The sequence below is a fragment of the Oncorhynchus tshawytscha genome, linkage group LG06 (genome assembly GCF_018296145.1).
Source record: "Oncorhynchus tshawytscha isolate Ot180627B linkage group LG06, Otsh_v2.0, whole genome shotgun sequence".
NCBI classification, from domain to species: domain Eukaryota; kingdom Metazoa; phylum Chordata; class Actinopteri; order Salmoniformes; family Salmonidae; genus Oncorhynchus; species Oncorhynchus tshawytscha.
Window position 1 is genome coordinate 76022519 of NC_056434.1, and position 16874 is coordinate 76039392.

The following is a 16874-nucleotide window of genomic DNA, read 5'->3' on the forward strand; positions in this document are numbered from 1 at the left end:
ACGTGTTACATTCTAATAAATAAATGCAGTTTGGGCTTCCCATGAATTGTGGAAACTGGCACCGGTATTAGTAAGCTATTAGTAGAGGAAACAAGGGAATGCTAAAGTGAAATGCCTCGTATCGTATGCCATCTGTTTAGGTGCAATAAAGCCATAAAACCTTACCTAAGATAAAGGCACTATAATAAAGATACTGTACATGGCTGATCTGGCGGAGTTGTTACAGGAATAGTCTCTAACCTAACACCATACACAATGTTATGTACAGTGCAGTGGAGTATTTGACTGTCTACATAGTACTGTATGTTTGCCTAAGCTCGGCATCGTCTATGTTCACTCGGCAGGCCCGCTCATACATTTCCGAGGGGCTTTATCCACATATGCAATGTCAGAGGCACCTTAGTGAGAAAATCCCAAACACATCACTAGTACTACAGCTACACAGCGCAGATGAGAGACCAGACCGCACAGATGACACGAGCACGGAGAGCAAAGAGGAAATAGTGGAAACGGTGACATCACGGTGACATCACCAGACACATCACCTGGAGTCATACTGAGGGAGCGGGGAGGACAAGCTGCAAAATAAAAACCAAAACAGTGCAGGAGGCAAAAAACGCGATTTAGTAATACAGCACAATCAATTTAGTTTTTCAGGGTCTGATGTATTTCGTCATGTAAGGCAAAGGAGAGGATGAAAAGGGTGGGACTGAAATCAAAGAGAACTGGAAAAATGGAGGGCATTGGAAGGGGCAGAAATGAATAAACGCTTATGGCATAACAGATAACAGAAAAAGGACAGTATAACAAAAAGGACAAGACAGATTCCTGCACATACACTTCATCATATGTACTTCACATGAAATTCTAAGCAAACACTGCAGGGTTCAATTGAAAGACCAAAGTTCACTTTTACAACAGCGATTGGCCTAGCTTGTATTCAAATTAAAGCAACTAGAAAGGAAGACGTCATCTTTTCACTCAACCCCAGTTCATGAGCCCTGACAAAACCCTGAACACGGTATCTTCCATCGGTACTGAGCCCAGGACATTGGACTGTCAAGTACATTTCCAATAAGACTAAATCATGTAGTCTACAGTGCAAGTCCATTACTATTCATCCCTGTGGCTCAGCAAATGAACATTTCACAACAGACTGCAGAAAGGAAAACCTCATAACAGTATTTCACTGCAGACAACTGCTAGCTGTGTCTTTCTTGGGCTGGTGAAATGGAGTATGAAGAGTAACATTCTCCTGTGTCTGGATTAACTGTAGTCTGGCATGGCTAGAGCTCACTGTGGCTGGGTGTCAGACTGGCTGGCAGAGGCCTGGTTCTTACCCTGAGTGAATGGGGCTGGACACAGTGTTACTGTGATCTATTGTGTCTGGGGTCCAGCTGTAGCGCCTCAGACACTCTGCATCGTAGTCCCGGGTTACAGCCAGGTGCTGTGAAAAAGCACATGCAGGAGGATGGTCACTGGGTGAGTTGTGAAGGAGACTTAATGGTTTACGACCTAACCTGACGGTGACACTCACTGATCTACAGACAGACAGAAGAAGTGATACCTTTTGTGACCGTCTACATTTCTAACACACAACAAGAGAATAAAACACCTTACCCTCACAGACAAGTGATCTAACAGGACTCATACATTCTCACAGAAACACGTTATTGTCATCTAAAACATTCAACATCACTTCAATGAAACATGCAAAATAGGATGATCCATTTAACCACAACAAGTGGCAAAAGTCCAAATGAAACAATAATTTGTTTGTATAAAAATGAATCATGGGAATTTACAGTGACCAGAAGTCGCATGGGAAAATAAGCAACTATTTACCTCACTGAGATGAGGACCAATGAATGGAATGAGAATTTCAGAGCTCAAACAAACAAACATGATTGAAACCAGAAAGATGGTCATAGAGCATGAGCAGAGCGAGGTAACCCTCTATTGACGTCATCATATACCTTATTGAGAGGGTCAATCAGATAGGACAGGTCTTTACAGACACTCTGAAGCTTTAGAGGGCAGATGAGAAATCACAATTGGGACTTGAAGAGCCTTGAGATTTTTCTACCAGTCCCTACCCACTGGGCACACGTTGTCTATTCCACGTTGGTTCAACGTAATTTCATTGAAATTACATGGAAACAACTTCAATTCAACCAATGTGTGCCCAGTGGGCAGTCATTGGCTAACAACTCAAACATAGAGACGATGTTGCAGTAGCTTTTACCACAAGATTGTCTTTAGCAAAGAGTGGCCTTTTAAGGTTTCATAAAGACAACCTTATTTCTGATAAGTAGATCTGATTGTGCCACAAACATCACAAAACACCAAGAATGCAACATGTGATCATCATCATAATGAAACAGATAAACGACAGAGCGTTCTATGATGCCTCGAGCCGTGGAAAAGGCACAGGACACGTCGCTTTAATCCGTTTTTACGACCAAGTTTGAGGAAACAAATGTTTTACTATTTGAGAAAACAAGATTTTACACGCATTCCAATACAAGGCTCCTCTTTGACCCAACATCTTTGCTTACATTGCAAGAGAGGTGGTGGAAGTTGTGCATATTTTCGCTTTCCATAGTTGCGAATCCTGGGAATTTGTTTGTCGAACATGATGTCAGTGAAGTTGCAAATATTATTTACGGTACATCAGGTTAATGTTCCTGTTTTAGATCCTGCACAGTGATCACCAAAACAGGACAAATCAGGACACTGCAGTTTGGTTTTCCCAAGGCAGCTGGAAACCTTCAGTGGCCACAGGGAAGTTTGAAACAGCTCTTACAGAAAATGTCCTACATGGACTCAGCACTACAAGTGCCCAACATAAACCAAATTAACAAAAAATACAAAAATAGGCACTGGAAATAAACTGTTACCACATATCCTGGGGGAGGCCAAATCCATCATTGACCCCATCTCAGAGTTCACATAAAAATGTTAATCGTTTCATGCAATACCCAGAAACAGAGCAAGGAGAAGAGAGGTGAAAGAGACAGACACAGAGAAACCGAGAGAGAGACCACAGAAAACGAGATACAAGAAAGGGGTAAAGGAATGTTAGGAGTACGTACCGTGTCCTTGGTCGGGGCGAGGATCTCCTCTATCATCATGCTGTCTCGCGCGTAGGAGCTGCGGTTGAGGGTGTTGGACCTATCCGAACTGAAGGAGCGGAGGCTGGGGTGTTTAAATGTTACCACGCAACACAGCGGGTGACAATGAACAGCAGGCCCAAACCAAAAGAAAAGCAAAACAAATCCATTACTACATGCAACCTCCAGGGAACTGAATCGGACTGTACAACGTACCGTATATAGTGCAGAGCAAGATTAGAGTCCCACAGCTGGGGATAGACGGATAGGTAGGAGTTATTCAGAGATGGAAATGAGAGTGAGGTCAGTCAGTTTTAACAGAGAGAGACAGCGAGAGAGAGGTAAAGGAGTTGTAGGTGTGTCTGTTTATCACGAACACAGACATAAGAGGTCAAATAGAGCCTGACTAGATGTTTCAGAGAGGACACTGGATGAACAATCACTTTTGATCTACCAACAAACAATAAGGTGGTAACTATACACTACATAGAGTTTGGAACTAACTCAATTCAATAAGTAAAACATCCAGATTCGTTATGGTTATTAAATAAAGATTTAGTTGTAACGGTCCCTAAAAATAATCTCAAACTACTTTGAAGTATCCTATTTTGTATTCAGTTAAAGTAATGTAGCTCATTCAATTAAATATTTGTTGTAGGATGGGCAAAGTTCTGTGTCTTTAAATTCTCAAATGACTTGGATCGGCAGGTAGGGCGGCAGGCAATTCACACATCCGTAATAAAACACACCTGCACGTGTGAAATATGACAAATATAAGCACCCACCAAATGTGCACTATTTATCTGTGTTAGTTTGGGTGCTACAGAGATGATGGTCCTCTCTGTCTTACTGCACTCAGCTGTGCTGTGATGTGTTCCTGGTGTTGCAGACATACTGACTGAATGCAGTTGGTTGCTCCCCTTTGGCTTTTTCTCAAACTCTTCTTACTTGATTGTTTTAAAGGTCCAACGCAGCTGTTTTTTTATCCAACTATCAAATCCTTTCTGGTTAACAATTAAGTTCCTTAATGTGATTGTTTTTAATTAAAATGGTAAAACAGTAACAAAAATAGCTTGTGAGCAAAGAGCAATTTCTCAATCAAGAATTTTGCTAGGAATGTCTGGGAGTGGTCTGAGTGGGAGAAATAAAATTCGGAGAGTCATCTGGGTGTCAAAAAAATACATCTGAGCGAAAAACTAGCTGTTATTGACAGAGAGGTTTGGAACTTTCTTATTGGTCTATTAACTAATTTACTGCCTGGTGATGTCACCAGGCAGGCCAAAACTCCGTCCGACGAAAACAGGCAGAAATTTGGTCTTTCAAAAATCTCAGTGGTCTTTCAAACAGCTCTTACACTAAAAGAGCATTATCATAATTTCCACAATTTCAGAGAATTATTTATTCAACCTCATAGTGTGGAAATATACAGTGCCTTGCGAAAGTATCCGGCCCACTTGAACTTTGCGACCTTTTGCCACATTTCAGGCTTCAAACATAAAGATATAAAACTGTATTTTTTTGTGAAGAATCAACAACAAGTGGGACACAATCATGAAGTGGAACGACATTTATTGGATATTTCAAACTTTTTTAACAAATCAAAAACTGAAAAATTGGGCGTGCAAAATTATTCAGCCCCTTTACTTTCAGTGCAGCAAACTCTCTCCAGAAGTTCAGTGAGGATCTCTGAATGATCCAATGTTGACCTAAATGACTAATGATGATAAATACAATCCACCTGTGTGTAACCAAGTCTCCGTATAAATGCACCTGCACTGTGATAGTCTCAGAGGTCCGTTAAAAGCGCAGAGAGCATCATGAAGAACAAGGAACACACCAGGCAGGTCCGAGATACTGTTGTGAAGAAGTTTAAAGCCGGATTTGGATACAAAAAGATTTCCCAAGCTTTAAACATCCCAAGGAGCACTGTGCAAGCGATAATATTGAAATGGAAGGAGTATCAGACCACTGCAAATCTACCAAGACCTGGCCGTCCCTCTAAACTTTCAGCTCATACAAGGAGAAGACTGATCAGAGATGCAGCCAAGAGGCCCATGATCACTCTGGACTGCAGAGATCTACAGCTGAGGTGGGCGACTCTGTCCATAGGACAACAATCAGTCGTATATTGCACAAATCTGGCCTTTATGGAAGAGTGGCAAGAAGAAAGCCATTTCTTAAAGATATCCATAAAAAGTGTTGTTTAAAGTTTGCCACAAGCCACCTGGGAGACACACCAAACATGTGGAAGAAGGTGCTCTGGTCAGATGAAACCAAAATTGAACTTTTTGGCAACAATGCAAAACGTTATGTTTGGCGTAAAAGCAACACAGCTCATCACCCTGAACATACCATCCCCACTGTCAAACATGGTGGTGGCAGCATCATGGTTTGGGCCTGCTTTTCTTCAGCAGGGACAGGGAAGATGGTTAAAATTGATGGGAAGATGGATGGAGCCAAATACAGGACCATTCTGGAAGAAAACCTGATGGAGTCTGCAAAAGACCTGAGACTGGGACGGAGATTTGTCTTCCAACAAGACAATGATCCAAAACATAAAGCAAAATCTACAATGGAATGGTTCAAAAATAAACATATCCAGGTGTTAGAATGGCCAAGTCAAAGTCCAGACCTGAATCCAATCGAGAATCTGTGGAAAGAACTAAAAACTGCTGTTCACAAATGCTCTCCATCCAACCTCACTGAGCTCGAGCTGTTTTGCAAGGAGGAATGGGAAAAAATTTCAGTCTCTCGATGTGCAAAACTGATAGAGACATACCCCCAAGCGACTTACAGCTGTAATCGCAGCAAAAGGTGGCGCTACAAAGTATTAACTTAAGGGGGCTGAATAATTTTGCACGCCCAATTTTTCAGTTTTTGATTTGTTAAAAAAGTTTGAAATATCCAATAAATGTCGTTCCACTTCATGATTGTGTCCCACTTGTTGTTGATTCTTCACAAAAAAATACAGTTTTATATATTTATGTTTGAAGCCTGAAATGTGGCAAAAGGTCGCAAAGTTCAAGGGGGCCGAATACTTTCGCAAGGCACTGTATATAACACACAGGAAAACATGTTTTTGATTGCACTGGGCCTTTAAACAATGTAGCCATGTTCTTTTAGAATAAATGTGTGTTTAACCTAGTCACGAGTGTGGGACTGCACTGTGTATGTGTGTGTGCCCATGCGTATGAACTGTGTGTGTGTGTGTGTGTAGAGAAAGGGAGAGCAAAAACGCAGAGCTCAGCGTGTTTGAGTGAGCATGCTATTCAGCACAGAGAGAAGCCCTTTATTCAGCACTGCAGCTGAAGTTTCTAAGCAACTCCACTCAGCCTGAATGGTCTGGCATCCCAAACCTGCTTTGCCTACTCTCTCTGTGTTGATGCCTGTGTTTGCTCTTCACAATTCTCCTCCCTCCCTCTTTAGTACCCCTTAATCTCTTTCCTCCTCTCCCCCAATCTTTCTCTTGCCAATTCAATTCCATTTTGTTTTATTTGTGCAGAGTTGCTTCACAGTTACATTTTCATGGGTGCACTTACCAGAAGTCTCCTCTCTTTTCCTTCACTCCCTCCCTCCTCCCTTACTCTCTCCTTCCGGCTTCATTCTGTACCATTTCATGCCTCTCAGTCGCTTTGATCAATCTGCCTCTGTCCCTCACCCCTTCCCTCGTTGCTATTCTAAACACTGCCATGCCTATTTCCCCCAATGCATTCTGCCTTCTCTCACCATCTCTATTTCACTCTTACTGTCTCTCCACATAGCCTACATTTTAAGACGAAGCAGTGTTATTTGATCTGGAAAGAAAGTTAACATTTGCTTATCTGTGTCAGTTTAAAGAGTTGGTTGTGCGGATGATTGCTCTGTCATTCATCAGATAGATAAAAGGTCAAGTGTGTGTGTGTGTGTGTGTGTGTGTGTGTGTGTGTGTGTGTATGTGTGTGTGTGTGTGTGTGTGTGTGTGTGTGTGTGTGTGTGTGTGTGTGTGTGTGTGTGTGTGTGTGTGTATGTGTGTGTGTATATGTGTGTGTGTGTGTTTTGTGCGTGTGTGTGTGTGTGCGTGTGTGTGTGTGAGTGTGCAAGTGTCTGTCAGATAAGTCAATGCGGGATTTTTAGACAATAAGCCATTGAGGCCTTGAGGTTTCCATCTCTGCATACCAGAATGGGTCATTTTAAGGATTATAATATCTCCAATCCCTTTGTAAGCAATACTGCAGTACTGTTTGGTTGGTACTGACTGAACATGGACTGAAACATATTGATCCCTGGAAGTTACATAAAGTGACACCTTCAAAGAAATGACAAAGGGGAGGGTGTCACCTTGAACCACACCATACAAAAAGATGGGTTAATCAACTCTAACCAAAGCACCTGCCATTATTAAGACATAACACAAAACAGTCACATTCATTTTCTAATGTACTCTATTCATAACTTGTATTAAATATTACTTGGTTTATTTGCAAATGATGAGGGGTTTATATTGACTGATGAGAAAATAAGGTGATGAAAAATATTAGTGAGGTCAAAAAAGGTTTCCCAAATAAAGTCACCAAAAAACTCAGAGAAAGTATACCAGAAAGACTGACTATGGTTCATGGAGTCACAACGCACAGAGGATGAGTCAGGGGAGGGAAATATGTTTGGTGAAATGTGCTTTCTGCTCTTACCTGATCCTAGGGCTAGAGTGAGAAACAGAGAGTGCAAGAAGAAAAAAGGAAAAGGAAAGTAGAAGAGTGGTGAAGAGCCAAGCATTTTGAAAACGTCCAAGCAGAGAGGTGTTTTTATTTTCATGTGACATTGATGCTCTGCTTTTGCATGGGGTATGCTCCAAGCCTGGGCTTATAGTCTTTCTTTCTTTCTGTGTCTGTGTCGGAAAGTGTGTCTGCATTCGGAAAGTATTCAGACACCATGACTTTCTGCACAATTTGTTATGTAACAGCCTTATTCTAAAATGGATTAAATGTTTTTTTTCCCCCCCATCATCAATCAACACACAATACCCCATAATGACAAAGCAAAAACAGCTTTTAGACATTTTTGCACATTTATAGAATGTAAAAAACAAAACTGAAATATCACATGTTCACAAGTATTCAGACCCTTTGCTCAGTACTTTGTTGAAGCACCTTTGGCAGCTATTACAGCATCGCGTCTTCTTGGGTATGACGCTACAAGCTTGGCACACCTGTATTTGGAGAGTTTCTCCCATTCTTCTCTGCAGATCCTCTCAAGCTCTGTCAGGTTGGATGGGGAGCGTCGCTGCACAGCTACTTTCAGGTCTCTCCAGAGATGTTCGATTGGGTTCAAGTCCGGGCTCTGGCTGTGCCACTCAAGGACATGAAGAGACTTGTCCCGAAGCCACTCCTGCATTGTCTTGGCTGTGTGCTTAGGGTTGTTGTCCTGTTGGAAGGTGAACCTTGGCCCCAGTCTGAGGTCCTGAGCACTCTGGGGCAGGATTTCATCAAGGATCTCTCTGTACTTTGCTCCATTCATCTTTCCCTTGATCCTGACTAGTCTCCCAGTCCCTGCCACTGAAAAACATCCCCACAGCATGATGCTGCCACCACCATGCTTCACCGTAGGGATGGTTCCAGGTTTCCTTCAGACGTGACACTTGGCATTCAGGCCAAAGGGTTCAATCTTGGTTTCATCAGACCAGAAAATCTTGTTTCTCATTGTCTGAGAGTCCTATAGGTGCCATTTTGCAAACTCCAAGCGGGCTTTCATGTGCCTTAACTGAGGAGTGGCTTCTGTCTGGCCACTCTACAATAAAGACCTGATTGGTGGAGTGTTGCAGAGATTGTTGTCCTTCTGGAAGGTTCTCCCATCTCCACAGAGGATCTCTGGAGCTCTGTCAGAGTGACCATCGGGTTCTTGGCCCTTCTCCCCTGATTGTGCAGTTTGGCCGGGCGGCCAGCTCTAGGAAGAGTCTTGGTGGTTCCAAACTTATTCCATTTAAGAATGATGGAGGACACTGTGTTATTGGGGACCTTCAATGCTCCAGACATTTTTTGGGTACCCTTCCCCATATATGTGCCTCGACACAATCCTGTCTCGGCGCTCTACGGACAATTCCTTCGACCTCATGGCTTGGTTTTTGCTCTGACATGCACTGTCAACCGTGGGACCTTATATGGAAAGGTGTGTGCCTTTCCAAATCATGTCCAATGACTCCAATCAACTTTTAGAAACATCTCAAGGATGATCAATGGAAACAGGATGCACCTGACCTCAATTTTGAGTCTCATTGCAAAGGGGTTAAATACTTGTATTTAATCCATTTTAGAATAAGGCTGTAACGTAACAAAATGTAGAAAAGGGGAAGGGGTCTGAATACTTTACGAATGTATGTGAGTGTGTATAGACTAGTGTGTGGCCCAGTCCGAGAGCAAACCATGCAAGGCCGATGTCATGAACAGAAAGGTAAGGGGAAAAGAAAGCAGCTGCTCGGCACCATACATTAACCAATCAATACAAAAGCAGAACATTTCCAGCACTGCAAAGAATCATGTCAGCAATATCTTTTCACCACACATATTCAACCAGTTAACTTTGCGATTCAAATAACAGCATAATGGCACAGGTGTATCATAGCATAGTATACAGGATAGTACATGGTAACATAGTTTATAGATGCAAAACGTTATCAGAGAAAGTCCTTGATTTAGACATCATCACTAACTTTTACTGACTAAGCAGCCGTCAATACATTTGTCACATGGCTTTGGGAATTGGTGACATAAAAGTGACACAGCCTTATTCAAACACCCGGACTTGATTCATCAAACCAGGAACAGCTGAAATGAGTTCACGCTTCATATTGAAATGATGTGTTAAACATCTCACACCATCCATTATAGCCTAAAAGCGGATCTAACTCCTCTTTCTTGATTTGTAAAACAGTGGTTCTGTTTTAAGGCCGTTTTCCCCCATAGTGTGCTGCTGCCTGACACCGTCGTTGTTTTTAGTCAGTCGACCATCACCATGCATTTGCCAGCTGTCAGGGGCTCCACAATAGATGGCCAATGATGTGCTGTGGGTTATACAATACTGATCTAATGTGATTATGTATTTTCACCCAAGCTTGCCAGTTTTCTACTGGGTACTCAACTCTTAGCCTACAGCTGGTCATCCTCTCTTTGAATACTGTAGTGGGCAAAAACATATACATATCTGACCAAAGGCCATATGTATACGTGTAGGTATCAGTGACGTTGATCAATAGTCATTCTATGGCCCGGAAAATACTCAAACATGCTGAACCAAGTGGTAATAACATCTCTATTACATCTTCATAACATATGTTTCTATGAAGGACACTTAACTCACCACAACGTCTTACAATTTCACTGCTCCCATACAGTATCATCAACATATCAGCACATCTTAAACCTGTGTATATGGGCTAAACAAACGCACTGGCAATGCCAAACATGACATCGCGGTCAAGAGCATATAATGCCATAAGAGTGTCACATACCTCGCTGAGCGGACTCCAATGCTGAACCCCATGTAGCCCTCCTGCGGGAGAGAGTCGTCCCCCAGCTCCTTGAGGTCCTGGGGCCGCAGATATTTGTCAGTGTCGCCGGTCATTGCATCCTCACCTGGTGGAAAAGTCCCCAATCATTACTGCAAAGGCAATCCGAGCAAGAAGAGTGTTGCAGTACTCCTAGAAAAATCTTACCACCACTTCATTATAACAGGCCTTGGATAATTCATCAGTGTCACTCTGATGACTAGTGGGCCAGAGTACTAGGCCCTATGCTCAGTTGGTAGGCTACTCATTGGGCTATAGTGAAGCTAAATAGCAGCATCAACACTCATAGGTCTAGGCTACTTGAAATGAATGACATGGTAAGAAATCCGTTACAATCTATTCATAGGCTAACGAAGTCCACTAGCTTGGAGATAGACAAAAGCTACTTGCAGCATAGCTCTTCTGTCCAGTAAAACCAAACGCAGTTTGTATTGACACTCAGGCCAAAAAGCGCTGGGTGTAATTAGACGCTAGCAGAACTCAAGCAGCAAGAGCACCTAGATTATCAAGGTGAAAAAAAACAGCCATCCTTGCCGCGACAATGTATCCCCTTTCCCACTTCTGACCGACCCCAGCCTGCAACACATCAATCTTCCACCGCAGCCCCTCCCCCGGCAGCCCCAGTACCTCAGATAATGCCGCACTTTTGCTCGGATGGGCTACAATGTCGTTACAGCGCTTTGCTACATTGCAACACTGGTTCCTTCAAACACGCTCGCTTTCACACACTGACTGTAGAACGTCAAAGGTGAGTAATGTTTTTCAAAGCCAATGCAGTACTGAAGGCTATACTGTACGTCATAGCAAGCAAGCGATTCTCTTCTCCCTCTCCCAGCTCTCTCTCACTCACACACGGCTCTCTCCCGCCTCAGCTACGCTGTAAGCCTACAATAACTCGATTGCGTACGAAATGGCTTTATGCACCAGTTCCCTGTATCACCTCCATTCGACAGCACTTCTCCATGAAATATGGCCTTTATGACTTACATAGAAAAACAGCCATGTCCGTCACCACTCTTATTATATTCCCGTGTTTGTCTTTATTTTCCAATTATCTGCAGAACAGTTAACTCCCACCAATAAATCCAGAGAGAGACGAGAGGCGTAAAAAAAAATCAAATCCATTCATGTGGTTGCGGCTGAAAGAACTCGAAATCGAACTGTCCCGATTGTCTGTCCTTTCAGCCAGGGACTGTCCGAAAGCCTACTGTAACTGCTGCAACTGCACCTCTGCCGCTGCCGTTCCGTCTCTTGCTGCAAACAAAGTTTAAACTATGCGGAGTTTTCCGGGTAGAGCACATCCCTGAGCGAAAAAGTAAAAGTAGAAGCCATTTAAATTCGCGATAAGAGGTTTCTTTGCTTGTCGGCTCAGCTAAAGCTCATATCATTGGATTTGGAGAGAAAGTCCACCAGTCCGGAGAGCATCTCCGTCAATTCAGGCTGAATTGCACCGAAAACACAGTGGCAGAGGGATAGAGAGGTCGCGTTTGAATAATGTTTGTGGTTTGTCTGTTGCGCAGTAATCTGAGTGTATTCCAGAATGTAAACAAATACTTATTTTAGGACCCAGGATAAACAGTTTGGGGAGAATGAACAGAGAAAGAGTCTTTGAAGAACAACCCACTAGTTTTTTTCCTGAGGAGGGGGGTGGACAGTGGAAATATGGCTGCAATACAAATGGGTGGACCAAAACTGCCCCCCAAAATGGATAATTGGTTCATCTTTTTGTCTCTCAAAGAAAGTAGCCTGCATATACAGTGGATCAAAAAAGAATTTAGTCAGCCACCAATTGTGCAAGTTCTCCCACTTAAAAAGATGAGAGAGGCCTGTAATTTTCATCATAGGTGCACTTCAACTATGACATACAAAATGAGAAAAAAAATCCAGAAAATCACATTGTAGGATTTTTAATTAATTAATTTGCAAATTATGGTGGAAAATAAGTATTTGGTCACCTACAAACAAGCAAGATTTCTGGCTCTCACAGACCTGTAACTTCTTCTTTAAGAGGCTCCTCTGTCCTCCACTCGTTACCTGTATTAATGGCACCTGTTTGAACTTGTTATCAGTATAAAAGACACCTGTCCACAACCTCAAACAGTCACACTCCAAACTCCACTATGGCCAAGACCAAAGAGCTGTCAAAGGACACCAGAAACAAAGTTGTAGACCTGCACCAGGCTGGGAAGACTGAATCTGCAATAGGTAAGCAGTTTGGTTTGAATAAATCAACTGTGTGTGCAATTATCAGGAAATGGAAGACATACAAGACCACTGATAATCTCCCTCAATCTGGGACTCCACGCAAGATCTCACCCCGTGGGGTCAAAATTATCACAAGAACGGTGAGCCAAAATCCCAGAACCACACAGGGGGACCTAGTGAATGACCTGCAGAGAGCTGGGACCAAAGTAACAAAGCCTACCATCAGTAACACACTACGCCACCAGGGACTCAAATCCTGCAGTGCCAGACGTGTCCAGGCCCGTCTGAAGTTTGCTAGAGAGCATTTGGATGATCCAGAAGAAGATTGGGAGAATGTCATATGGTCAGATGAAACCAAAATATAACTTTTTGGTAAAAACTCAACTCGTCGTGTTTGGAGGACAAAGAATGCTGAGTTGCATCCAAAGAACACCATACCTACTGTGAAGCATGGGGGTGGAAACATCATGCTTTGGGGCTGTTTTTCTGCAAAGGGACCAGGACGACTGATCCGTGTAAAGGAAATAATGAATGGGGCCATGTATCGTGAGGTTTTGAGTGAAAACCTCCTTCCATCAGCAATGGCATTGAAGTTGAAACGTGGCTGGGTCTTTCAGCATGACAATGATCCCAAACACACCGCCCGGGCAACAAAGGAGTGGCTTCGTAAGAAGTATTTCAAGGTCCTGGAGTGGCCTAGCCAGTCTCCAGATCTCACCCCCATAGAAAATCTTTGGAGGGAGTTGAAAGTCCGTGTTGCCCAGCAACAGCCCCAAAACAGAGGGTTGTTGTAGATCTCCTCTCTAGAGGAGATCTACATGGAGGAATGGGCCAAAATACCAGCAACAGTGTGTGAAAACCTTGTGAAGACTTACAGAAAACGTTTGACCTCTATCATTGCCAACAAAGGGTATATAACAAAGTATTGAGATAAACTTTTGTTATTGACCAAATACTTATTTTCCACCATAATTTGCAAATAAATAAATAAAAAATCCTACAATGTGATTTTCAGGATTTTTTTTTCTTCTCATTTTGTCTTTCATAGTTGAAGTGTACCTATGATGAAAATTACAGGCCTCTCTAATCTTTTTAAGTGGGAGAATGTGCACAATTGGTGGCTGACTAAATACTTTTTTTGCCCCACTGTACCTCCCTAAACCATTACTCCTCTAAAATCATGACTAGTGATCTCTTTTAGACAGGGTGATCTAAGGAATGCGTAGTGGGATCAGCATGCCACTGCACTCTGACTACAGCAGGACAGGAATGACCTGTCATGGCCAATTGGATTGCCCTCCATAAGCGAGATGGCATGCACTGTGACAGATTACTGGTGTAATGCATGGTCAAATGTAACGCCATTATTCAGTAAGACTGTCAATGACACATTCCCAGAGGATAGGTTTTCAGTGTAGAGCTTACATTACATGTTTTATCATTTAGCAGATTCTCTTATCCAGAGCCATTTACAGTAGTGAGTGCATACAATTTTGTGCTCTTATGTACTGGTCCCCCATGGGAATCGAACCCACAACCCTGGCATTGCAAGCGCCATGTGTTACAAACGTTGCCACATGGGACCATATCTGCCTCTGTCAATCTTACACCTAAGGCCATATAGCAATGTAGTAAACTGTGAGGATAACCTCAACAGCTGACATGAGGTAAACTATTTGTTACCAATTTGATTATAGCATTACAGTATTGTATGAGAGGCCATTACAATGTGGAAAGCATTGAACATGGAGAGCAGTAAACATTGCAGTGTGTGTTTATCAGCCCCGATGTAGACACCGTAAGCACTACCTCTGATCAGTCAGCAGGTGAGTGTGTGGAACTTGTTGAGTCCAGCAGTATCATCTGACACAGAAACTCCACACCCCTCTCTACAGTTACCTAAGCAACACTCCATGGACAAATGTATCCATTTTACAGTAGTGTCTGTTAATTGCTTCCAAAACACTGGGTGACAACTGAAATGCACTGCAAAAAAATGAAATTAAGCAAGATTAAATATCTTATATTGTCTTATTGTCCCGCCTAGATAAAAAGGTTCAATAAAAAATAAAAAAAGCTATTAAGGTAAAATATCTTGAAAAATATCTTGAAATAAGATACATTTCTTGTATTAAGCCTTTTTTAAGATAAAAAAATAAATATTAACAGCCAATGACATTGGATAATTTAGCTTGGTAAGAAAAAAACAAATTATCACTCAATATAAGCTATTTAGTCTTGCTTAGATTTCACTCTTTTGCAGTGCATTTCAGTTGTCACCCAGTGTTTTTGAAGCAATGAATAACAAAGTTTTTCCTAACAACTATTGATACATTGGTATTCAAACAGTCAGCATAAGAGTGCAATTTGAGACCGGTAACCTGTAGCAACACTTGTCCCACACACTTTACTAGTTACAAGTAGTGTAACTGTATAGTTACAAGTAATGTATAGTAATTTATTACTGTATTTTTACCCAAGATATTGAAATACCATGTAACTACCACGCATGGTATTGTGGCAACAAAGTTAGAAGCACCATAATGAATGTGGTGAAACTCAGCTTTACTACAATAGGAAGCCCATCTTCTGAAAACACCAGAAACCCTACCTCGTCAAAAAGTCTCTTCAATAACCCCCCCCCCACCCCCCAAAAGGCTTGTGAACTGACACTCTCACTTTTTTCCCCTTTTCTAGCTCTGACATTGCTAATAGCTACTTTATTGAAGGAAAATGTACTTACTATGAATGTGATATGTGGTTGTCCCGCCAAGCTGTCTTAAGATGCACTAACTGTAAGGTGCTCTGGATAAGAGTGTCTGCTAAATGACTAATATGTAAAAAATAAAATGTAAAAGGAAGGCCTGTCCCTCAAAGCACAAATTGCTCTAGGGCTCGAATACTTAGCTACATGCAGTGTAACCAGAATAACTGTGGATAAGTCACACCAAACCAACAGTATCTTATCACAAGCAAAATAAAAGTCCAAAAGCTCAAACACAAATGTAATTTGTGTCCGAGGCTTACTTTCTCTGCTGATTTACATTTGCTGACATCAACTGCTGATATGTGGATCAAACAAGATACTCAGAGAAAGCTGCATTTCAGTGTAGGAAGCAGAGAGAAAGAGGTGGGTTCTGGGTAGCGTGTTCCAGATTGCCAGGCTAACTCCTAGCAACAGCGGACAGTCAGTGAAGCAGCGTATCAACAATGATGGCGAGATGGTTAGCTTTCCAACAGGTGAGGTGCAGGTGAAGGAATGGGGTTACGTGAAAAGAGTAAAACAAAAACAAAACTACTGCGTAGAAAAATGGGGCAAATACCTTCGTCAACATCTGAAATACAGTCGCCATTGAGAATTTCCGGCGCATTAGCCTTAGCTGTGTGATTTGAATACATACAGTTAATGGAATATTAATAAGGCATCAAATGGCACACTTTCACTAATATGAGATGCAGCCACGCATACTACATGATTCACATGCCTTGAATACACAAAACACAGGTTAACCCGACCGGTCAACTCACTGTCAGCTTATGGGGTAATGCACGGCTTAGGTTGTCAGCGAAGTTTTGATTCAGTCATATCAACCACTTATACTCATACCTTCATCGTCAGACATGTCCAGAAACTCGTTCATGGTCTCGGGGATGTTCATTTTGTGTTTTTCTGTCGCAGTCTGTTGATAAAAGAGTCCGACATGAGTAATGCAGATGAATGCTACTGTGCCCAGTGGCCCCTGATTGGCCCTGGGGGTCACTATTATTAAATCCCTCCTGACACGTCGACAGATCTATTTGAGGAGCAACAGGATATTCAACCTGGGCTTTTCACACAGTTAAGCATGTGAAAGAGCATTCCTGGAATCACATGCAGTTACTCTTGTATACCGTTTCAGGGCCAAGTACTAATTTGAGATACGCATACAGTAACTCATCCAGTGATGTCAAGGTTTGAGTTGTACACAATGTGCACACCTCATGTTAGGATTCAGCCCCATGTCATCAGAGGAATAAAC

The 16874-nt window shown here is 42.3% G+C and overlaps 1 protein-coding gene across 5 annotated transcripts in view; it reads right to left on the reverse strand.

The window, feature by feature from the left end:
* Positions 1 to 16874, reverse strand: part of LOC112253101 (ankyrin-3) — a 144537-nt gene that overhangs the window by 30097 nt on the left and 97566 nt on the right. For 3 of the 5 annotated variants that reach the window (XM_024425034.2, XM_024425032.2, XM_024425033.2), the window contains exons 22-26: positions 16463 to 16535; positions 16179 to 16235; positions 10594 to 10717; positions 3096 to 3198; positions 1341 to 1447 (exon numbers count right to left, since the gene is read on the reverse strand). In XM_024425034.2, the coding sequence (XP_024280802.1) occupies positions 1341 to 1447; positions 3096 to 3198; positions 10594 to 10717; positions 16179 to 16235; positions 16463 to 16535 (464 nt within the window). Of the gene's footprint in view, positions 1 to 545; positions 579 to 1340; positions 1448 to 3095; positions 3199 to 7780; positions 7793 to 10593; positions 10718 to 16178; positions 16236 to 16462; positions 16536 to 16874 lie in introns of all 5 variants that reach the window. The other 2 variants (XM_024425031.2, XM_042323627.1) reach the window with 2 other exon arrangements.